Below are 26,681 nucleotides of genomic sequence, written 5' to 3'. Positions count from 1 at the left end.
ATATTATTCATAATCTGCTTTTGCTTTACTCACGCAATTTTCTGTCATGATAGAAAATATATCTTTAAAAAATCAATACAATAAAAAGGATATAGAATTTAAACAGAAAAATATTCTGCAGACTGAGAGTTGTCTAGTTAGAATTAATTATATTTATTTTTATGCACACCTGAAATTTATAGCGGATGAATTACCGGTATTAAGTCAAACAAAGAGAGAAATTTCTCTTGTATTTAAGTTGAAGAATCAGATTCTACCAAAGAATTTTTTTTGTTTCCTTGAAGAGGGTGCAAATCGTTATAAATCAAAACAGGGCATAAACGTTAACTTTTAAAATTAATTTCAAATTTGCATATCAAATTAACTAATGTAGTATATTGAACAGAGTTTTATTTTACTTTAAAATGATTATACAAACAAGCCAATGATTAAGTTATTTGTCCATAACAAATTATTCCACATATAAATATCTTCTTACATCTCTTTATTTGGACGCCAGACTTTACTGTAATTGTCTTTACATTCCCTTGTGAATTATTAGTGGACATGTGCTGCTGGTTAGCATGCTTATTTGCACTTTTATCTGAGAGCAAAAAATTGATTATACTAATCTTATCTATTCTTTGTCATGAATTTAGAGAAAAAGGCAAACACAAAAAAAGGTTTTTTTCTGTTTTAAACCATGAGTGCTTGTTTGTTATTCGATCTCATTTTACCATAAGGTTATGTTAAAATATACAACTACCATTAAATGGAAAACAATAGACAAACACGCACTAGTTTTGTAAAAATTGGGCGTCCTTATTTTCCTATGGAGATTTAAGAAAATGTAATAAAACGTACCTATCAAAACAACTTTGAATTTTGTAAATACGAACTTTTAGTTTTGTAATTATATCAAGATGCTTCCCAATGCTTTTGTTTCTATTTAAAGATACTGCTTGTATGCTGATCTAGCCATATCAACTGTCTTGGTGTGTTCTATTAAAAGAGTCTTAACATACATTTACCTAAAGAACAATTTCAGAACCTTCCGTCTATTAATAACAAATTTCCTTATCTTACAGTATTTTGAAAGTAAAAACGTAGAATTTTCAATTATAATATCAAATTTTATCATGTAAAATGTACCACTTTAGTACCACCTTTGCATGATGTATATTAGTGCATCAAACTTTGCCATGAGGACAAAATGCACATAGCAACAACAAATGACAATGATAAAACTACATGTACAACCAACTTTAAAAGAAGCATTATTTGCCTTTAACCTCCAACTACTGCCATACTAGTTTTTGATTTCTATCGTTACGCTTATTGCTTCAGACACCCTATATTAGGACGGGAGTACTATTCATGTTTCACTGCATTAAGGCTCATTTTTTTCATTCATGTGAACACGTTACGATGAGAGCAAAGATTTGTATAAATGCATTTATAGCCACTGCACTGGTAAGGAATATCCAAAGAAGGACTAAACAAAACAGACTCAAACGTTTTATGCATGTATGCATATTGTAATATTAAATAATCGCACATGCGCAAACCAGACACTGTAGTTGACCGTATCGAGGATGCATTGACTTCAGAAAACAGAATGCTTATTTTTACAAACTAAACACAACTACAACATGTACATGTAAACTTTATTACTTTCTTTTATTATCGCGTATTTAGTATGTTGAATATAATGTCGGTCACTACTACATGATGCAGAACTACTGCACTTTTTATAAACAACACACGTGTTTGATGTCCGCACAAAGTAAGACAGCAGAGCACGATCTAAGATAAATCGAATACATTGACAAAATGCCATAAATTTTGCACTGACAGTTCTTCCTATTATTTTTTTTCATACTAGAACAAAATAAAGTTCATGCAGTTTATGCAATCTAAAAGCAACCAACTGTAACTTTCCTGACCGATATAATCATCCCAGTAGCAAGTGTTGATCGATCAAAAATAATATGGCGGCTAAATACTTTAATGAATCTGTGTCAGCTTTAATGCATTATCTTATTTTTCCCAAATACTTTATCACTCTTCCCGTTTTGTGTTTGTATAAATAAAAAGCAACGTGAAGTTATACTGTTTGCAAAATATTTCTTTACTTTCATAAGATATACGAGTTGCATCATCAACATATGCGACAGGGAAGAGAGATTCTTTTTATGCAAAAGTATTCCTTGAACAGAGTAACGTATATGTATGTGCATTGCAGAATACTTAAGGGACAAATCATAGGTTTTTTGTTTATTTATTAATTTGTAATTCCACAAAATCAATTTGTTTTGGTAAACATGTAATTAATTACTCTTTTAAAACATTCCAGTTTACTACTGCGGTTTTCTTATGATGGACAGAGGTACATCTATGGTTAATAAGGATTTTAATGGGATTTTTCTAAATTAGACTGATTTCAATGGTGCAATATGAAGAAAACGCATGTGTTCAATGGTGTAACTAAAAACCCCCAGAAAAAACATTTTGGTTTCGCTGTCCTTGTGTTCAAATATGAACAGTCACCCATATATCCACTTTAAGTAATTGGTTATACTAACTAGTGTTTTAACGACTCTTCCAATGTTATTATAATATAAGCTGGTATATATAGTTATCTTTTATTAAAACTTCATTAATTTACATTGTCCAATTGAACTTGACTTTAAACTGATTAATTTACAGTCATTCGAAAGAAAAAAAATTAAAAGGATATGTTTCTTGGATTTCTACAAGACAGAGGGATTTGATGACTGTAGGTCTTAAATCTACAAACCTTTAAGAATTGTAAATAATTTTATTACTTTAAGTATACCGGTAATGACGAAAAGAAATATCTCAAACGTCTATTTGAAGACTTCCTTTTTACCCTACAAAATCTCTAGAATCCTGGAACCTCCGGGACCGGCTTTGCCCCCTGGGTCACCAACAGGACTTTGCCCTGGACCATCTGGAGGCCTCAAAGCGGCCTCCAGACTCCCTATCTTATACTGACGCCCCCTCTTACTTCGAATTATGGATCTACCCCTGGAACTAAATATTTATAAGAGGAGTTGGTGTTGGTGTGTGTGTGAGAGTAGGGGGGGGGGGCGGAGGGTTGAATCCTACTTCCTATGGTTTATCTATACGATTGTTTTGTTTTTTGTTAAATTTTCATAGAACAGCTACTGTCTGCATGTGGAAAATATTATAAATATTATAAATCGCCTTTACTCTGTAGTGTCAAAAAGTTTTTAGAGTAATTTTGAACAAGGTTTTTTTATCTTTCATCTCGAGATATCAAGACCATGAAAGATAATAAAAACCTATTTTGAAAGTTAACAAAAAGCAATCTTACTTGGAAATGTAGAAAGTAATCAAGAATCAGCAGTAAGTAATTAAAATGCAGGCTAAAGGGCATTAGATGTAAACATAAAGATAAGATTTCGAATTTTCAAGTTTTGTATTGGCAATATTTTTAAAATTATGACGTACATATTTTGCTTCCTAGGTGACCATACATACTACATGCAGCTGCAGAGATCTAGATGTGTTCTTTGTCTAATATAGGCCGCAACTTCTTCTTAATTTTACTGCGGGAAGGTAGGATATCCATTCCGAACCATCTACCAGTATTTGATTTTTATTAGAGAGAGATTTGACACAAACACAATTAGTTGATATTTCTACCAATTACACTGGATTTATCGTCTTTGTTACTCAAAAATTCATAAGTTATAAATGCAGACACACCTCCATACTTGCAGATGAAGAAGGTAATATGTACATGTAAATAATGTGTTACATTTTGTTGATAAATAATTAATCTGAATACATGTACAGTTTGCCTACATGCCAGGACTATTTACATGAATTACCGTTCTCTGTCTTTTTCCAGAGACGTAAAATTTCATCGATCGGCTTTTGGAGCATACTCCAAATAGTACTCAGCGGAGAACGTACTCCAAAACTTTGATAACCTTGGTTTTTAGAGCCGTACTCAGTGGAACACATACTCGGAGTACGGAGTACGAGTTGGAGTACGAGTGTGGAAAAAGTTTTATAACCTCGGGGCCAGAACTTATACGGAAATCTATGGTTCGCCAGCTTTTCAACTACATTGATTGATCTACGTATAGTTTACGTACCACTAAGACAACAAATTTTTGTTGCTCTTTCTCTGCATTATAAAAAAACATTTAAATTTATTGAAAAATCAGTTTAGTTTTAAAAATATTTTATTTCAAAATTTCGATTTTCAAAAAGATCGGACAGCAGGCATGGCCTGTTTTATATTGAAACATCAATACATATTGTTATGATTGCGTGAAACTGATGATGTGTTGGAGTCTGGTCAATGATTTTTTGTAAATTTTATATTTTGGGGGTTGCATGGGTCTTTTTCAAAGCTCTTTTTTCATTTCGTAATATTTTGCTCCGTTCTGGAAACTATATTTTAACTTCCTTGTTTCAATCTATAAAATGTGTGATGCTTCAACATCGAACATTGATTTTGTTTTTCTACTGTATGCGAAAAATGTTATAAATATATAATAATGCATTTATTGTTTTTATGCTATGGACTGTCGATGATCACCTATGGTGAGTTAACAAACTAATAGTGGTAACAATCTTGATTTAATTTTTATATAAGGGACACCTAGGCTCAAAAATGAGCAATAAGTGTCACTATTAAATTTGATAACTTTTCAAATGCTGGAATACTATAATAACAATTTATATTCCCTTTTAAACAATTTGACATTAATTTTTTTATAATAAAATGTTATTCATTCGGGTATGAAGGTAGCTAACATTGCAGAATAATACAAAAACTGCGTTGGTCTATTTATGATTAGGCCCCTAAAAATGAACATCATCATTTTAGTTTCATTCTTGCTTTTTTTTTCTTTGTACAGATATACATGTAAAGTTTTATTTTCATAGTTTTCATTTTGATCTAAATGCCCACAAGTTTTAAATATGACATCACAAAGTTTGATTTTAAAAAAAAGCTTGGTTTCTTTTTTTTAACCATTGCTTGAACAAACCAAAAAAAATCATCAGAGATGTATGTATCGAAGACTAATTAATGACAAAAACATTCCTTGTTCAACGTGTCACTCTATATTTACCATTCGAAAAAAGATAAGAAAATCGTCAATTTTATAATTAATTTTGATCGAATTATCAAATTTTAAAAGGTTGCATTGGTAAGTCTGACTTCAGTCCGTGCAAATCTGAATAATCCGTGCTCTCAATGTAGCTTAAGTTTTGATCGATCAAGAAATAATCCACGCAAAATCAGCAGTAAAGTATAAAGATGTAACGAATGTAACGAAAAAAAAATAAAGAATTATAGCTTTATAAATTACAATTGGCATTTTAAATCGTAAATATATATAAATGCATTTATAATTATAGTGTTTCAGGTTAGAAGAATCAGGTCATGCTTTGGATTGCCTAGTATACATGTATGAATAACTATTAATTTCCGTAAGAAATAGTGGGACATATACATGTACTTAGTCAATGCAAGTATAATCAGGTTAACGTTTATTTTAAAATTTTGATCTACTATCTACAGAGGATATAGAACAAAGTCTAAATGAAAAACACAATTAAGTTCTAAAAATAATTGATCTTTTGCAGAACAAAACCTGTAAAATATATGATGTTTATTTATTATGTTTGATTACCTACAACCCCCCAACAAAAACAAAAACAAAAACAAGAGGTCCATGGGGCCCGAGTTTTGGTCTGGGGTTCACGATTTTTCAAATTTAGAATCTTTACTATATATCTATAGAAGCTTTTTTGTAAATCTTGGCATTTCTTGTGTAGTGATTTTATAGGGGATAGAAGAGACTGACAGACAGACATTAAAAAGGAGAGAGAGACAGGGAGAGAGAAAAATTAAGTTATATGATATTTTTAAGTTTAAAATTTTCTTAGAATTATACATTTCTTGGAGAAAATTTATTAGTCTGTAAAATGTAATTTGTGTTTAATTTGGTTAAAAGTGTAAACGATAAATACAATGTTATTTTTCTTTTGTACCTTGTTGTTATCTGACTTATATTTTTCCCCTGGTTCAGATTTTAAAAGAAAAATTATTTTTGCATTCTAATTCCATCTGTTATATTATATCATATTGTATCTGTGCCCCCGGTCCCTGTGTGTAGGTATGTAATTCCCCATTTTTCAATTTAACAGTTTGACAATATGCAAAATCTGAATAGGTTTTTAACTGTGAATTCTTTCTCCTTACCCTTTATAATCTAATTTTAGTTTTAACGCGGCATTTGATTGGATAGACGTTTTTTGTTAAAGGACGGGTGCACTTATGGGCCCCGGTAATAAGTGAAAAATGAAAATATAAATTAAGCATGTTTTCCATAACATCACCTATTGATATCTATTACATAAAATTACATAAGAATAACAAGTTTTAGCGCTGAATTTATTTTAAATAAAAAGCACGAAGCTTTACAACATAGTAGGAGTCAGCCGACATTTTGTGATTTTGTATAGTAAATCGAGGAGGGGCATTCATTTCAAAGCCTTGGTTTACTGTCAGCCTAACCGAGTACAAACTTGTGGAAAAGACAAAATACGCATTATACATTTAGAAAATTCCCGTGAAAATAAGAAGTTTGTACTACATTAGGCTGGTACCTAAAAAATGAAAAAAGTATGGAAATTTTAAGATTTTTCCAAAATCAAGCAAAAGCTATTACCTGCGTGACCCATGTTTGAACCCACGCATTGAATAAATTATTTCAAACAATCACGTGGGTTCTATCCAGGTAGACGTTCGTCAAATGTGCTTACTGTAAAACATTGACACATTTTAAATAGCTTTCCATTAAATTTGCATGGTCAGGAATGTTTGTTTGATCACTATGGTAATATGCAACTTCAAAGCTTTATTCGATTTTTTTCAGACGTAAAATAATGCAAAAAGTATAAATCAGCAAACGCGCCAATCGATCCACCAACAGAACAATGTTGATTTAAATGTGTCCTTCCTCTGATTTAAATAGACACAATTCAAGTAGGTTCGGTTCGATTTGTCCGGATTAAGATTATTTATAGGCATTTAAAAATCTTTAATTTTCAAAAATGTATGATAATTTGGTAAACTTAAGCGTGATTATAAATCAGTTTTATCCATCAGTCCTGAGCTATTACGAGAAAAAAGCAATTTGCTGATATTTTCTACATTAAAATGGCACTGAAAAAGAGCCCATTCTCTATAGCTTAAGTGCACTTGTTCTTTGTATAACCTGGTTTGCACGTCACAATGCACCAACGTCAAAACATACTGTGGAATCATTAGATTTCGTGGTGGCTCAATTGTCGTGGAATTCGTGGGTACCTCTCATCCACGAAATAACATCCTCAACGAATTGATAAACAAGGGTAATAAAGTCGTGGATTTGTAGATATAAAAGAATACACGAAACGTGTAACATTTAAGCCATCCACGAAAATTGGCCCCCACGAAATATAAGGATTCCACAGTGTATATATATATATATATATATATATATATATATATATATATATATATATATATATATATATATATATATATATATATATATATATATATATATATATATATATGTAACCCGGGGTATTTGGGTCGGTCTTAAGTCCGTTGTGGATATAAAGTTGAGATGAATTCAGTTTACTCCTTTATTTGATGTAATCAATTACAAAATAGGTATAAATAAACCCTGCAATAAAATAAATGCGAGTTAGGAAAGATAACTCTTACAAGCATGTAGTTTTGACAAAATATGAAAATATTTCTCTTTACAAACTAGACTCAAAAATATTTGTGTCTATATTTAAATTATCTGCTTATTAAATAAATAAACAATAATAATCACATCTGTATAAATAGAACTGTACGTAACCATGTCAAACTTATTTCACATGAGTTTATAATTAAATTGTAGAAATATTAATCAGTTTCATAATACTACTAATACTATGATATATATTTATATATAACTATACATGAACTAAGCTTAAACCATGTTTAAACAATGCTTACCTCACATGAGTTGTAAAGGTTGATTAGGAACAATATTCAGGTTGTACAAATAACACTGTAGTTGATAATCTAAATTCAAGAAAAGAAAATACACTTACAATACTTTGTACTCACTGATCAGACTGAATTTTACTATTAAACAAACTTTCTGATATTTAGTCATTTCATTTCTAAGCCAATTATATAATATCTTAGATATCTTTATAAATAATCTCACAATAAAACTGTATTTAAATATAAGGTAGTATAAAAAAAATTGTAAATTAACTGACCTGATAAAGAATGTAAATTTCAAGTAGACACAAGTAGACTTCCAAATAGGAACCGGTTTAACAAAGAAATTTCCCACTAAAATTGTCACATGACCAATAAAGTAACAGCTGACCAATTTTATCCAATAGAAATACAGGAATACAGGAAAAAGGGTATTCCTTCTAAATAGAGATTTTGCATTGCCAGAGTTAAAAATAACAAATGATAGGACTCTTACATTAAGGCTAGATAACTGAATTAAATATTTTTGTTGAATATTGCATTGACTAAATAATAATAATATAAAAATAATACACTGTACCAATATTCAAATATTTTCATGTTAGAAAAAGATTTGAACATAATCACCAAAATTATGCAATAATACATATAATATAATAAACATATTTAATTCATGAAATTTCGCTCTACCACATTCTCCCCCCTGTTTGAAATATGTCGTCCCGACATTCACATAATTCACTTCACTGAATTAGACGTCAAAATATCAAGAATCGCCTTTCCTGCCTCTGGTCGTAAATGTTCTAATAACGGAGAACTAGCTGCTAATGATGTCAGGCAATGGATTCGTTCCTTCCAGTCTGGTGTTGCTGTTCTCATCGACTTCGAAATCTGAAAATCGCCAGTCCTATAACGAAGAGGTAATCGTCTCTCCCGTGTGGATCTGCGAAGTGGAACCATTGGTTGCGTTTCCTCGTCTTCGGATTCAGTATGAGATGCATCTTGGTTATCAGGTGCTTCTCCCTGATTCGTCTCACTCTGTGTAGCACTACTGTCTGTACTGTCCCTCACAGAGATATCTTCTTCAACACTCACTGTGTCCCTCGAAGAGTGGGCGTCCCCTTGTGTCTCTGCTGGATCTTGGTCTGCTTCAGTCTGAACTTGAGATTCACCAATAATATTTGAATTATTGTCACTTTGTTCTTCTTGACTGATCACAGCGTACCTCCATTCTGACTCATCTTCTGAAGAATGTTCAAGAAAATCATCAGTTTTGGAAGGTTCTGTAGGATTAATTGTAGGCTCCTTTTTCAGTATTTTCGATTTTCTCTTGACAGGAATAGGTTTTTGGAGTTGTGGGGTAGGTGTGTCCTTTAGTATTCCTATGGGTAATAGAAGGTTGCGGTGTAATGTTCTTCTCCGACCTTCTCCGTTTTCCTTCTTGACCACAAAAACAGGTATATTCTCATTAGGTTGTCCAATAACTATATAAGGATCTGGTTCCCACCTATCTGCCAGTTTATGCTTTCCTTCAAATGCAACGATCTTCACTAAAACTCTGTCTCCAATTTTCACTGTACCTCCTCTGATTTTGGAATTGTAACACTCTTTCTGCTTGTTTCTGGCTTTCTCTGCTGCAGCTGTTGCTAGTTTATGGGCTTGGATTATTCGTTCTCGTAGATCCTTGATGTATTGAGTAGATGGTTCTTTTTCGCTCACTCGAAGACCAAATGCTGCATCGACTGGTAATCTTGGGTTATTTCCGAACATCAGAAGATATGGAGTTTGTCCTGTGCTTTCATGTCAAGTGCAGTTATAAGCATGTACAAATGGTTTGACGTATGCTTTCCAATTGGTCTTCTTGCTGGAATCTAGTGAACCTAACATATTTAACAGTGTGCGATTAAAGCGTTCACACATTCCATTTCCCATGGCGTGGTAGCTGGTAGTTCTAGATTTTCCATACCCATGATTTTACAAAGTTCTTGAATCACTCTGCTTTCAAAGTTGGCTCCTTGGTCCGAGTGTATTCTTTCTGGGATGCCATAATGTACAATGAAGTTGTTATAGAACATCTCTGCTGTCGTCTTAGCTAATTGGTTTCTTGTTGGAATGGCCATGGCGAATCTGGTGAAATGATCAGTAATTACCAGTATATGTTTATAGCCTCCTTTACATGGTTCTAAGGTCAGAAAATCCATGCAAACCAATTCTAATGGAGAGGTGGTTGTAATGTTCACTAAAGGTGCTCGTTGATTGGTAGGAGTCTTTCTTCTTGTGCATCGTCCACATTCTTCAATCCAGGTTTCTATGTCTTTGTGCATTCCTGGCCAGTAAAATCTGTCACGTATCAAAGATAAAGTTCTATCCTTGCCAGGGTGACCCATGTCGTCATGTAACGCTTCAAGTACTGTTGACGCATGTTCGATAGGTAGCACAAGTTGATGTATGGTTTCTTCATCTATATGTGTAACACGATGAAGTACTCCGTCTATCTGTTTCAGGTGGTTGAACTGTCTGAGTAGAGGATTTGATCCTATTTCATTCTTGGACGGTTTCTGTTCATTTCTCACATACTCTATGACATGGTGGATGTCTGGATCTAAGGGTTGTGCTTTTTCCCAGTCTATGATGTTTCCAGTGCTCATTCCTCTCGGGTCTATATCATTAAGTATGACATCGGATGAAAGAGTCAATGATTCTACGTACGATGAAGTAGCAGAATTGCAGATAGCTCGGACTGTCTCGATACTCATAGGAAGACGACTAAGAGCATCTGCGTCAGCATTACTTCTTCCTGGTCTGTACTTGATATCGAAATTAAATGCTGCCAGTGCTGCTAACCATCGATGACCCGTCGCATCAAGTTTCGCTGTTGTTAACACATAGGTAACTGGGTTATTGTCTGTAAAAACGGTAAATTGCTGTCCATAAAGAAAGTCTTTAAATTTATCACAGATGTCCCATTTAAGTGCTAAAAATTCTCTTTTATGTGGTGGATAATTCTTTTCTGCTTTGTTTAATCCTCTGCTGGCATAGGTGATTACACGTTTATGTCCGTTTTGTTGTTGATAAAGTACAGCTCCTAGTGCATCACCTGAAGCGTCCGTATGAAGTTCATAGGGAAGTGAACTGTTGGCGTATCCTAGAATAGGTGATGACGTCAGATGTTTCTTGAGCGTCTCGAAAGCTTGTGCTTCTCCCCATTTCCACTCTTTGGTCTTTGTCTTCCTCTTTGTCTTTTTCATTGGCGTTGGCATGAGATCTGTCAATGGTCTGCTAATTCGACTGAAGTTTTCAATGAATCGCCTATAGTAGCCGACAAATCCGAGAAATTTTCGTACTTCCTCAGGAGTTTTCGGTTTCGGCCAATTAATAACTCTTTCTGTTTTATCTGGATCCATTTCCACACCTTCTTCAGACACGACATGTCCAATGAACTTCACTTTTCTCTTAAAGAATTCACATTTTCCTGGAGATATTTTAAGATGAGCTTCTCTGATGCGGTTGAATACTAATTTGATGTTTTGAAGATGTTCCTCGAATGTTTTGCCAAAAATTATAATGTCATCTATGAAAACACAGCATATGTTTAAGTTGTAATCTGTTAGTAGATTTTCCATAAGTCTTTGGTAGGTTGCTGGAGAATTGGTCAAACCGAAAGGCATACGATTATATTCAAAGAATCCAAGTGGTCCAACGGAAAATGCGGTGCGTTCTTTGTGATCTTCATATATTTCTACCTGATGATATCCAGACTTCATGTCGATGTGCGAAAAGAATGTGTTACCAGATAAACAGTCAAGTAATTCCTCAATCCTTGGAAGAGCATAGCTGTCTTTTCTTGTCAGTTTGTTTAATTGACGGTAATCGACACACATCCTAAGAGTACCGTTTTTCTTTCTCACTAACACTACATTAGACGCATATGGTGAATGTGATGGTCTGATGATACCAGTGTCTAATAGTTGTCGTAGGTGTGATCTCACTTCGTCGTACATGGATGACGGAATCCTTCGGTATCTTTGTTTGAAAGGAGTGTCGTCTGTAAGGTCTATCCTGTGTTTTACCATGTCTGTATGGCCGACATCATTATCTCCCTTACTAAATATATCTGAATAAGTCAATAGGAGATCTTTTCCGCTTTGTAACTGTTCTGTGGTTAAATCACTTTCTGTTATATCGACTTCATCTAACAATTCTGTTGTCTCAGATTTCCACGGTTGTAGATTCTCGACAATAACAGGCTGTACTTCACATATGATTTGTTTAGGCGGTACCGTTATAGTTCTTGTAGTAACGTTAGACAATTTTACAGAAATTATTCCGTTCTTCTTATAACTATACGGTCTCAGAGTGTTCGTGATATCAATATCTTTGAAGTCCGGTGTTAAAGTAGACGACTGTAAAACTGATGAAGTTTTATGATACGGAATTTCTTTGTCATAATATCCGTCTACATCAACAACACTGTTTGGCGGGAGTGTAATTCTATTCACTGTTCTTACAACTGCAAGTCTATAGTTCCTTTTTCTGAGTAGGTTTTCACGTATTTTCAAACATCTGAAGCTGAAGTACCATGGTGTAGTCAGAGATAAATTCTGTAAATATTGAACTCCATGTTCTTCTTTGAGTAGTTGCATCATGGATTCCAAAACGTTAGTTCCAATTAAAGCAGGTATTTGTTGACTGTATTTACTGTCAGGTACCACTAACATTACATGTTCTGATGTATGAGAAATGTTTTTAGGTATTTCCAAGTTAACTACTATGTTACCTTTGTAAGGTAATTGAGTTCCTCCTGCACATTCAATCTGTAGAATGTTGTCTAAAGTTTTCATGTCAACACTTTGAGATAGTTCTTTGTTATAAAAGGATTCACTTATAGTTGATACAGTGGACCCTGTATCTATGAGAGCTGGTGTCTTTTTTCCGTTGATAATAATTTCCGTTTCTGTAGGAGGTCCAAATATCCCTGGTGGTATTGGTGTTTTCACAAAATTGTTTGTAGTAATGGGACCACGAGATATCCTGTTATTCCAGCCTAATACCGGCCCCTCTGTATAGGCTTCCTGGAGTTTAAATTGCGACGTGAATGGTCTAGTCTCACACGACATCCTATGGCTATGTGTCCAGCTTGTCCGCATCGACGACAGATGATCTCTCCTCTGTTTCTGTCTGCAGTTGGTCCTCTTTGCTGTTGTTGGAACTGGTTGTTGTCAGCTGATGTTTGATACGTGTTTGAGTTTCTCTGTTGTTGTCCATTGTATGTTCCTCTGTATTGTGTTCCTCTGTAATGTTGATTTCCTCTGTATTGCTGAGGAGCGTTTTGCTGTTGAACGGAGGACACCAGTTGTTGCACCATTCCCTTTAATTCTTCCATGTCACTGTTTTTTGCTGTACTGTTTGTTGATTTGCATAGACTGGTAGCTGTATTTGATTTGGATGTTTTCTGTTGATCTTGCTGATGATCTTTTTCGATTTGTCTCAGGGCTATTCTTAACTTGTTAAAGTCTTGTATATTGTCGTATTTATATCCACTTATATCTTTAAGTCCCTGTCTCAGTCCAGTCCAAAGCATTGAATGTAACATGGAATTCACTTCATTTTGTCTAACTATTCCTTTCTCTAATCCCTTTCCGATGACTTCCTCCAGTCTCCCACTCCATGCTGTGATGTCTTCATCTCCTCTCTGTCTTGCTCCGTAAAATTCTGATAATAACTGTTGTTTATTTTCTACACTGCCGTACACGCTATCTAATGTTTCTAAAATATCGCTTAATGGTTTATCCGGGCCTTGGTACATGACTACTCTGGCTGCTGATCCTGTAAGCGACCTTCTGATGGCGAAATCTTTTTGTTCTCTTGTGTAGCCTGAGTCTTTAAACACCATCTTCACTTCATATCTCCAGATGTCATAGGTTGTATCTCCTTTGTTATCTCCACCGGAGAATGTTCTTATTTTCGGGGGATACGGAGACAAAGTTGTCACAGATCGTGTCCTTGATATGCTGGATCCCTAGAATGGTAAACTGAGTGGAGGTATCTTTGGTTTTACATCTTGTCTTACCCCTGTTTGTTCCACTTTACTAGCACCTGGTGGAATATCTTTTGTTTGGGCTATATAGTCTTTCATCCATTGTCCAAGTTCTGCTGGGTTATTTCCCTTTGGATTTAGTCCCATTGATTGAAATGTGTGCAGCATCCTCTCATAGACCGCTTTGTCAACTGGTTCGGACTCAAAAGGACTAGTCGGCTGAGTTTTGATGACATTATCTTCCTCGTCGCTCATGATAAATGATAATTAAGTTCAGAATCACGATAAATTTGCACTTGGAATTCACTTACTTCATTCACACTGATTTCACAATTTGTTTCACTTATATTGATATATTTCACAAAACACAAGCACTAGAATTTCCTCTCAGAATTCCAGAATTCCCAGAGAAATCACTTGAAATTATTATTTCCTTTCACATATTATCACTAAAATTCACTATCAATACTCAGAATGATAATACTATTCTAAATACCAACAGACCAATGTAAATGATAATTCAACAAAATGTTCACTATGCAGAGTAAATGTTGAATATGGCACTCAAAAATAAGTGTCTAAAGCTAAATTTCTAATTGAATTAAACCTTAATTAAAGAATTACTTTAGAAAGTCAGAATAATAATGTTCGTTGAGCAGGTGCTGTCACTACAAGAAATAAACAAAGTGTCTGTAAATCTAAAGTCCAAACCCTTTGACGGCTGGTTGGTTCCGGAAAATTCACTCACAGTCTGTCGAGGATCCACAAAACACGTTGGGCGCCATTGAAACCCGGGGTATTTGGGTCGGTCTTAAGTCCGTTGTGGATATAAAGTTGAGATGAATTCAGTTTACTCCTTTATTTGATGTAATCAATTACAAAATAGGTATAAGTAAACCCTGCAATAAAATAAATGCGAGTTAGGAAAGATAACTCTTACAAGCATGTAGTTTTGACAAAATATGAAAATATTCCTCTTTACAAACTAGACTCAAAAATATTTGTGTCTATATTTAAATTATCTGCTTATTAAATAAATAAACAATGATAATCACATCTGTATAAATAGAACTGTACGTAATCATGTCAAACTTATTTCACATGAGTTTATAATTAAATTGTAGAAATATTAATCAGTTTCATAATACTACTAATACTATGATAAATATTTATATATAACTATACATGAACTAAGCTTAAACCATGTTTAAACAATGCTTACCTCACATGAGGTGTAAAGGTTGATTAGGAACAATATTCAGGATGTACAAATAACACTGTAGTTGATAATCTAAATTTAAGAAAAGAAAATACACTTACAATACTTTGTACTCACTGGTCAGACTGAATTTTACTATTAAACGAACTTTCTGATATTTAGTCATTTCATTTCTAAGCCAATTATATAATATCTTAGATATCTTTATAAATAATCTCACAATAAAACTGTATTTAAATATAAGGTAGTATAAAAAAAATTGCAAATTAACTGACCTGATAAAGAATGTAAATTTCAAGTAGACACAAGTAGACTTCCAAATAGGAACCGGTTTAACAAAGAAATTTCCCACTAAAATTGTCACATGACCAATAAAGTAACAGCTGACCAATTTTATCCAATAGAAATACAGGAATACAGGAAAAAGGGTATTCCTTCTAAATAGAGATTTTGCATTGCCAGAGTTAAAAATAACAAATGATAGGACTCTTACATTAAGGTTAGATAACTGTATTAAATATTTTTGTTGAATATTGCATTGACTAAATAATAATAATATAAAAATAATACACTGTACCAATATTCAAATATTTTCATGTTAGAAAAAGATTTGAACATAATCACCAAAATTATGCAATAATACATATAATATAATAAACATATTTAATTCATGAAATTTCGCTCTACCACACACATATATATATATATATTATAAATTTGTAGGTTTAGCTCCTTTTTTCCCGCTTGCACTGATTCGTAGAGCTCTCTTCGCTTGGCGGCGCTTTTTATATTTTGATATGAATTGAAAAATACAATGCGCAATGTTTTTTAATAAATACTGTATTAGTTCACAAAACTGCTTAAATTTTTTGACTTGTAATAAATAAGAGGAAACATAAATAAGGAAACAACTTGTTTGAAACTAAATTTTTTTTTTGGTGTCGTGCACATTATCAATTCGCTCTTTTTTTACCAGGTGACGCCAATAAAGTTGTATACAACAGCCAACTGGGTCAAAAATTGTATGAAGGTCCTTGTGATGTATCATGTTCCTTATATGAAACCACCTGGACTGTTTATCTGAACAGCATCTATAGTATCCATTTTATTACGTTCAACTTATGGCATGACAGGACACGTTTGGATGAAGTATTTGGTAACATTCATTGTATCTCCATCAAACTACAATTATTTATATACAAAAGTTTAAATTACAGTTATTTTGTGACATAATTACCTTTTATTTTTCGTGCCCTAAACATAATTTTGTGATACGTACACCTTATAATCACTAACCAACAAGCCTAAAATTCATTGTTTACTTTTTCGTGCCCTAAACATAATTGTGTGATACGTACACTTTATAATCACTAACCAACACGCCTAAAATTCATTGTTTACTGACATATTTACACATACTACATACATATTGCAGTTTTAACGATGATGCTAAATCGCATCTGTTTTGACCTATAAAATGACCCTAATCCATCCCACCCACCCCCCCCCCCCCCCGTAAAAAAATAAAAGCCAAAACACAAAACAAAAAACAAAAACAAAAACCCTGCCAAACATTTCTGTTACTGGTATCGTATTTTGACTTAACTCACAATTTCTTTTTTAAGCCCCTACCAAAGGCAAAAGACAGACAATGGCTGTTTGCATGTGCGGTGTTGTAGTTCAACAGCATGTAAATCTATTTTCTTTTTTGCAGGTAAACCATCACATAAAACATTGAATTGATTCAATCACTTTAATTATTTCTTTTTAAATCAGTAATTTTATTATTAATATTTCAGTGTGATTGAGTTGGATCTATAAACATTGCAATTAACATTTTACATTGCGCAATCACAATGCACTTGACACTTTCAAAATTCAGCCGAACAGCATCAAACTTAAATAAACATCATGTTGTCATTATTTTCATTATTAAATATGGAATTTTAGACGTAGTCTGAATAAATTGGGATTAAAAATCACAAGTTGTCAATGTATTTTTTAGGAAAACATTTTAAAATCATTAAAGGGACATGGACTCGATTTTGTTTTTGATTTCTATATAAGTTCACCTTTGTATTTGAATGATTCACCAACATTTGAATGTTAGAAGTCATGTTAGAAGCGAGATACAGATGAAAGAAGGCATTGTTATTAAAACAAAACTCGAGTCTTATATTTGTTTACAAATATTGTAAAGAAAAGAAATTGCCATTTCTTTATCAAAATAACTTGTGGAAACAAGATAGACTGATTCAGTGGGTTAATAAATAATTTCATCACATCAAACAGCAACATTAGATTGAATTAACTTATACCAATACAACAAATATGTAAACATTAACAGGACTCGAGCTTTGTTTAAAAAACAAAAAATTTCAAGTATTGTCAAAGCATTGAAAAAATCTATATTAACAATTCTAGACCTAAAAATTAAAACAATAAATTTTCATTCATATCAAATTCTATTCATTGCTGATATTATATCAGGAAAGTTTGTAAACCCTGGAATAGTGTAACAAATTAAAAAATGATCTCTTAATAACTTTCACTTGATACAGTCGCGCTTTATCTTGAGTGTATATCTCAGGTGGTCGCAAAGTAGATTTTATCTTTTATCTCAAAATTTAATGCAAATTTGCAGGGGCTTTCGTTTGATTTCAAAAAAACAAACCCAGATGATCCTTCAAACAAACGGCCGTAAGGACTGTTAACTTTTTCTAATCTTGCTTTGATCGGTCTTTTGTAATACACTAAAAGGCAAAATGTTTAATTCAATTTTAGCAACTATTAATGACAAATGTTTCCCTGTATATTACATATTAAAACATTTGAAGTGGTCAAGAGACAAATCTTTAAACTTTTATATTTCAAAAGCAATAAAACCCAACAACCATTACAGGACAGTAGATGTTTAATATATTTTTCGCTATACACTTTTGCTTTACACTTTACAATTTTGAATGTTAGCGACACAGTCCAATTTTTTGAACTTCTGAATGCGTCTTGAGAAAATTGAATGGATCAAAATTACAGAAGATTTCTTATGGTATTAAGAAAAAAAGGAGATGATCCTTCAAGTAAGAGACCAAGGGGCTTAACATTTTCAGATATAGATCTAAAATGATCCGATATCTTGTAAGACTTTACTTTATTGTTTTTATAATCAGCAACACGAGAAAACATGGGTTTTTTTCATTTTACATAATCAGTTGTTTTAAGTGGCCGGTGAGCACATTTTTGGACTTATTTATTTTTTAAATACAAAAAACTCAATCATTTTATAAAAGCAGTATTTATCAACAGATGCTCGAATTTTGTTCCAAACAATATATCACTAAGTGTTTTTTGCAAATTGGCCCAAGATGATCAAGGGTCGACCAACTAAATGTTCTTGTAGATATTTCAAATGCAATTCAAATTTCCTTATTAGTTGTTAAATGGCATGAATATGTATTTTATGACAAGAATTTTAATTTGATACAAGAAAATAAGGATACTAGTAATAGATTTCTAGCATTTGGCCTTAGAAATTTCTAACATTTATAGCTTATTTTGTTTTTTATTTTGATTGTTAGTTTTAATCTATTTTATCTCGATTACTTTCCTTGTACAGGAGAGTGATTTTTTCGCAGATACTTTTGATAATAATGAAGGGATTAAATGACTGATTGTCGATTATGTTTCCTTTTTGCAAAACTTTGTGTTCGAAAAGCATCCTGCCAGGCAGAACTCTTCTTGTTTGCCCATTATTTTTCTCCCTCATTACAGTCATTTCATGCATATCTTTTACAAATTTATGCTATGTTGTGGTATGCGATTTTAATGATATTCTATGAGATTTGTATGCTAAGCTATGAGAGTTGTATGCTATGTTATGAAAAAATTGAAATGAAGGGCTTAATGATATAGTATACTATCCTATGCTATGGTATGCTACGAGATTTTAACAAAAACACCCCATACACAGAAGAGTTCCACACATTTCGAAGTAAAATAATAAGAAGCCAAAGTTTACCACAAATCTATTATGTAAACATTTATTTTTTCAAATAAAAACATTTAAAACCGAGTTAAAAGAATGTTGTATGCTTTGCTCTGGTATGCTATGGCATGATATGACGAATGCGATTCTATGAGATTGTATGCTATGGTGTAAGATTCCAATGCTATGCTATGAGATTTCAATGCTATGCTATGCTATGGTGTATGTTGTAAAAGATATGCTTGAACCGACTGTAATATGAATTTTATTATTTAATACAGGTCCTGATAATTATAACTCACCATCTTTTCGAGGACCATCTGTATACGTTTCAAATACCACAAACAGATTAGATGGAACATTTAGTTACAAGAACAACAATTTTACATTTGGCAACATGGCTGTTAACATCAGTTTGCCTTGTCATGGACATGGGCAATACCTAATATTACACAGCGAAAAACGTCAATGGGATAAATGTAAAACACCATGTGTAATTCCTTTTTGTAACGTTTTGGTGTATGGTAATGTTTTATTTTTTCATTTGTTTTCTTATTGCAATTATTTAAAAAAAGGTTTACTACAACGTCAGTTGAAGCTTTAAAAATGTTTAGATTAATAGTTTCAAATTGCTGCATACATAATTTGCACTTTGTATGTGATATGCCACAACCATACTTGATAATGATGTCTGATGCAAGCATAAGCTTTTTGATATGACGTGTCATGACTTTAAAATTCAAATTTCAAGTTAAACTGAAATCAAATTATGTAAAATTTAGCGAACAAGATGGGGTAGAGGTAGCAAAGTGACCGTACACAGTCTAAATCGCTTAATTTTAACTTAATCTGATCTAATCTACTTAGAATCTTACTCTATTTTCATTGGCTGATCAAAACCCGCTACGCCATTCACATATTGTTTCTCTTGTTCACGGTTCCCGAAGCTGTCAGTCAAATTATTTGACGACAGTTGTATGAACTTTTGAACTTGTATGAATTTTTAACGATTAAGAGCACCATACGGGCATCAGTTTGTAAAATATATAGCAATTGTTGATTTGGATTTAAAAAATGAGTTATGTTCTAAACTACAGTAAATATATCTAAGATCTAAGAAATAATTCTCTGAGTATTCCAAGCTGATCAAATATGGTCGGGGTAATCAAATCGTAGGAAGCCCGAATGTCTTGATGAAAGATTTGATCACGCCCGACCGTATGTGATCACCTCATAAAATTTGAATAATGTTTCCTTATTACTTATATTTGTATAATTTTCGGCGATTGTACGATTCAATATTCAAAAAATCATCGATGAAGTGTATTGGACAATACCGATTCGATTTGTAGTGTTATCACAGACTTATACTGGAAAATGTTAATATTGAATATTAATATCAAAAAATGTACACAATTCATATAATATTAACAATGAAATTAATAAATGTAATAGTAATAATGCGTTTGAAGGATGCCCAACAAGCGGAAATTACAACGGATCTGAATGCTGTCCATCTGAAGAATGTCAGCGCTGTAACCTAAACACGGGGACCTGTTTAGGATGTCAACCTGGATATCGAGGTCTACGGTGTGAGCAAGGTAATATAATGCAAATATAAGTTATGTATAGGTCAAGCTGTTTTAGTTTTATAATTACCCGAACTAATTGCATATGATAATTAATATGCATTGGACAAATTATTCAAGAGCAACAGCTTAGAGTCTATCTGTGTGATGTATTTGACGTCAATAGTACTGACTCAAGTACAGGAAAAGATAGTCTCTCATCTCGATCCACTCCGCCCTAATCCAGATTACGAGTTTTCCTATTGTTTTCAATTAAACAGTTTTGGTTAGTTGTTACGTCAACCAAAACAAAGTTGAATCAATTCCTCTCTCGAATATTCGAAATTAGAATTAGAAAAATTAGATAAAGCTATACATGGTCCAATCTCAAATTTCGATTCAGCCTGATTTGTATAATTGAAAGTTTATGTGAATGTCATCCGATGAAAAATAATTAAACTTCAACAAATACATGATGGTTTTTTAACATAAACTCTTTGTTTCTTCATTAAAAAAGTTTAATGGATTGTCTGCATTCAAGTTATTTCTCAGAGAGACAATTGAAAAACGTTTTCATGTATAGCATGTGACAAAGGTACGTATGGTGATGGCTGCAATGAAGCATGTGGACACTGTCGTGACGTTAACCAGTGTTCCAATATTAACGGGACATGTTTAACTGGATGTGCTGTTGGTTATCGGGGATACTTGTGTAAAACAGGTGAGATTGCATATCCAGCTTGTCCGTTTATGTAATAAATCTACTGATATTGATAAATCGTTGTGTGTGGAACAGTCAAATAAAACTGCTTTACTTGAAAGCAATTTTTAAACAATTTGGTAATTATCAGTCTGTCATACAGAACATATATTCTTATCGATAGAGTGTGGCAAAGGTACGTATGGTGACGACTGCGATGAAACATGTGGACACTGTCTTGACGTACACCAGTGTTCCAATATCGATGGTACATGCTTAACTGGATGCAGTGCTGGTTTTCAAGGGGAAATGTGTAATGCAGGTGGATTACCTGATTTAATATAACAAAAATAAGATTTGGTCAAATGGAACCTATTTGTTCTAAATGAACATTCGCAATTGGTTTGCAGACGTTCTTTTGATTTGACCCTTGCGTTAATTTCAATTTATTTCACATATTTTTTGTTTTGCGTCAAAGGTATAAAACATTTTCGTTTAATTTTTAGATTGTGACAAAGGTATGTATGGTCATGAATGCAACGAAACATGTGGACACTGTAATGAAGACCGATGTTCTCCGATCAACGGAACATGTTTAACTGGATGTGATGCTGGTTATCAGGGAGAATTTTGTACCAGTGAGTTCAATTAATGTCTTAAAACAAGACCTCGTTTCCCTGGTTTTATGTTTTAAGAGAAAACAATACCATTTTGAATGTTAAATTGATATGTTTTTCTTAAACGTAAAACAGTTTACGACAACAGATTATTGATAATTAGATAATTGCTTTTTGATTTCGTTTAAAAGTTATCCTAACAATCCTACAAATGTCTGATTTGAATCATTCTAATCAATAGAGTGTGACAAAGGTACGTATGGTGATGACTGCAATGAGACATGTGGACACTGTCGTGACGTAAAGCAGTGTTCTAATATCAACGGGACATGTTTGGCTGGTTGTGCTGTTGGTTATCGGGGATACTTGTGCAAAAAAGGTAAGATTGCATATCCAGCTTGTCCGGTTTTGTACTAATATCTACTAATATTGATAAATCGCTGTGTGTGGAACAGTCAAATAAAACTGCTTTACTTGAAAGCAATTTTTAAACAATTTGGTAATTATCAGTCTGTCATACAGAACATATATTCTTATCGATAGAGTGTGACAAAGGTACGTATGGTGACGACTGCGATGAAACATGTGGACACTGTCTTGACGTACACCAGTGTTCCAATATCGATGGTACATGCTTAACTGGATGCAGTGCTGGTTTTCAAGGGGAAATGTGCAATACAGGTGGATTAACTGATTTAATATAACAAAAATAAAATTTGGTCAAATGAAACCAATTTGTTCTAAATGAACATTCGCAATTGGTTTGCAGACGTTCTTTTGTTTTGACCCTTGCGTTAATTTCAATTTATTTCACATATTTTTTGTTTTGCGTCAAAGGTATAAAACATTTTCGTTTAATTTTTAGATTGTGACAAAGGTATGTATGGTCATGAATGCAACGAAACATGTGGACACTGTAATGAAGACCGATGTTCTCCGATCAACGGAACATGTTTAACTGGATGTGATGCTGGTTATCAGGGAGAATTTTGTACCAGTGAGTTCAATTAATGTCTTAAAACAAGACCTCGTTTCCCTGGTTTTATGTTTTAAGAGTAAACAATACCATTTTTAATGTTAAATTGATATGTTTTTCTTAAACGTAAAACAGTTTACGACAACAGAATATTGATAATCAGTTTTTTGCGTTTTAATTTCGTTTCAAAAGTTATCCTAACAATCCTACAAATGTCTGATTTGAATCATTCTAATCAATAGAGTGTGACAAAGGTACGTATGATGATGGCTGCAATGAAGCATGTGGACACTGTCGTGACGTAAAGCAGTGTTCTTTTATCAACGGGACATGTTTGGCTGGTTGTGCTGTCGGTTATCGGGGTTATTTGTGTAAAACAGGTGATATTGCATATCCAGCTAGTCCGTTTATCTAGTAATATTTGTTGAGGAAAAATCTTTGTGTGTGAAACAGTCAAATATATCTAGTTTGTTTGAAAAACAGTTTTTTAACAATTATTGTAATTTTCAGTCTGACACACAAAGCATACATGAAAAAAAGGTTATTTATTAAAGTACTCTAAAAAATTTGCAAAACCTTACAAATATCCGTTTTCAATCATATTGCTCGATAGAGTGTAGCAAAGGTACGTATGGTGATGACAGAATGAAACATGTGGACACTGTCGTGACGTAAACCAGTGTTTTAATATCAACGGGACGTGTTTGACTGGTTGTGATGCTGGTTATCAAGGTGAATTATGCAATACAGGTGGGTAAACTGATTCAATATACGCAAAAATGAAATTCTGCCATTTCAAGATCAGCTGCATGTTGCTTAAAAATGAATGATAATAAACACGTATACTAATATCAAAATATGAACGGTGTTACGTGAATCTGCTACAATGCTTATTTTATCAATACATGGGATTAATTTAAAAGATTATCACTTAATGTAACGATTGGTTTTAAGAATGATACATACATAATATTTTTATTGGAAAAAAGCATATCATAAACAGAAGCACTAAGCTAAATATTGTATCAAACAAACAAAATCAAGTGATGAGGTAAAACAATATGATTAATATTGTTTCTAAATGTCTTGGTAATAATGCATTTAATGCTTTTTATCTTTAAGAAGCATCATGATAAATATTTGATGTCAAATACTGTTTCAGTGTTTGTCTTTTAAAATCGGCCACTTACTTTATATGCTTCGTGTAGCCTTCTGTATTTATACATTGCTATTTTGAGAAAAGAGAGTCAATGTTATTACATGTATTCATAAAAGTAGTTTCCCTTTCATTGGGAAATATGACTCTTTAAATGATATTTCACGTCATAATCAAAATATTGACAATAAAGTTCTTAATGAAGAACACCAGAGAAATGTTTGGTTGACCATCACCAAATTGACCAAAAAACAAAGGTATGGACGCATAAATAATGCAAAAGGTAAGTTGTTTTAAGTTTCTGTGTATTGTCTATTTTTAATGTTATGCTCTTTGTGTAAAAACATTTAACATTTATTTATTTTTTTTCATCAAGGTTTAAGAATTTGCTTTGAAAAATTTAGAAATTGTTATTACACCATCTTATTGATTTGGAATGCTGGGACATGGTACCGATGATTTAATTTGACTTTGCTTTTAACTTTGAACAGTGTGTCATCACTATTAATAAAGTTATTTATAGATATAATTTTTCTTTAAATTATAATTTTAAATTTGTTTATTTTTTTTTATCAAGTAACGTTAATGATTAAATGTGTAAAACTGTTTAAGCGTTGCTGTTTTCTTCGCAAAAAAAAAATATTCTATGCGCTCTGTGTTTTTCGTTACGAAGACTAGTTAGTTTTGCTTATTTATATACTAAGTTATATATAGGCATCTCCGAAAAATCAAACGCTTAATTGAAATTTCATTTTAAAAAATGTTATATTGCTTTTCATTCCAATATAACCTTTAATATTTTAAACCCCTTTAACAATGGGAATTGAAAATCACGCTAGGTGGGGTCATTATTTTGCTGTCATAGTTCTAACCCCCTCTCAAATGGCACCGAAAGTCAGAGGGAGGTTCGAATTCAATATTTTGCACCATAGTATTTTGAACCCCGGGTTAAATATCTTTAAAGGACGTTGGGTTTCAATATTTTGCAGCGAAATACCAGTAATAAATGAAAATCAAATAAAATGCGTTATGCGCGGTTAAGAGGGGGTCGCTTTTAAGCATGTTGTTGCGGAAGCAGAAAAAAAACATTTTCTATTGTCACAATCATTCCTGTAGTCATTTTTTACCAATTTAAAATAGATAATGTTGAATTAAGGAATAAGAAATCATTCTTTGAGTAATATGAGGTGATAAAATATGGTCGGGGAGTTCGATACAGTAAAGCCCGAAGTTCAAACGGTTTAGGATAGATTTGTTCATGACCGACAGTATTTGATCACCTCATAATGTTCGAAGACAAAGACATTGGAAAATGTAAATTAGATTTAATTAAAATCAATAACAGTCTTAATTTATATCCGACTACAAGTACATATACTCAATTCTATGCAAATCACTATAACCACGAGGCAAATTTTCTTGCGATTTTTTATGCGATTCTGATAGAGTCAAAGAAACCACGTGATCTAGATTCAAATGAAAATAACATTCTCAGGAGTGTAAAAATTCGGCATTGGGTAATGAGGATTTTTACCATCAAAGATGCAGCAAAATATGACTGCCTGCGACGGTAACAGGCAATGCAAATGACTCCAAAGTGAGAGAAATAATTGAAACTGATGTCAGAGAAATAATTGAAACTGATGTCAGATACACGATTTGTGATGTTACAAAACCTGTTTGCATATTGCTATTGCATTTCATTTTGAAGCATATTTTGAAAGTACAAAAGATTTTTGCCAGATGGATACCGCATTCATTGATAGATGACCAAAAACGGACACTAGTAGTAGCCTCTATGCAACTGCTAAAATTAATTCCCAAACTAAATCAAAGCAGTAAGAAAAAAAGGTAATTAAATATGGCCAACTAAACACAGCAAGCATGTAGTTGCCCAAAGAATAATAAGCAAAAAGAAAGTTCTTTATTGCATATTCTTATCACGTGATGGTATAGCCGTACACATTTCGGTGCCGAAGGTCGAAAATGTTATAGGTTGTAATACCGAGAAGTTCAATTAAAATAGCTAAGACGTATGATCAATATGGCCATGTTTCAGGATTTAGGCATAGAATGTTCGTCTACTGCATGTCAATGCTCCATCACATACATTCGAGGATGTGAAGCAATTTTTGAAGTCGAAGAAGGTTACCGTCTTGGCACACCCACCATGCCCTCAACACCTAGCTAGTTCCATGCGACTTTCCTTTTTCAAAAATTTAAATAGTTATCTGGCCGTCGTTATAAATCCCGATAAGCCCTTGGCCCAGCCATCAGACAGTGCCTTTGGGGTCTAACGTAACTTGACGCATTTCAGAAATGGATTAAGTGATGGAAATTATGTATGTCAAACCGTGGTAAATACTTTGAAGGGATTTA

The 26,681-nt window shown here is 32.9% G+C and overlaps 1 protein-coding gene across 1 annotated transcript in view; it reads left to right on the top strand.

The window, feature by feature from the left end:
• Positions 1-23,181, top strand: part of LOC128162294 (multiple epidermal growth factor-like domains protein 10) — a 76,571-nt gene extending 53,390 nt beyond the window's left edge. The window contains exons 4-9 of the mRNA XM_052825449.1: positions 21,437-21,574; positions 21,738-21,875; positions 22,060-22,191; positions 22,412-22,549; positions 22,714-22,851; positions 23,036-23,181. Of these exons, the coding sequence (XP_052681409.1) occupies positions 21,437-21,574; positions 21,738-21,875; positions 22,060-22,191; positions 22,412-22,549; positions 22,714-22,851; positions 23,036-23,181 (830 nt within the window). The remainder of the gene's footprint in view (positions 1-21,436; positions 21,575-21,737; positions 21,876-22,059; positions 22,192-22,411; positions 22,550-22,713; positions 22,852-23,035) is intronic.
• Positions 23,182-26,681: the final 3,500 nt, after the last annotated feature.

This window comes from Crassostrea angulata, chromosome 9 (genome assembly GCF_025612915.1).
Source record: "Crassostrea angulata isolate pt1a10 chromosome 9, ASM2561291v2, whole genome shotgun sequence".
Classification (NCBI taxonomy): Eukaryota; Metazoa; Mollusca; class Bivalvia; order Ostreida; family Ostreidae; genus Magallana; species Magallana angulata.
The sequence above is the reverse complement of the archived record's forward strand: the minus strand, read 5'-3'. Positions and strand labels throughout refer to the sequence as shown.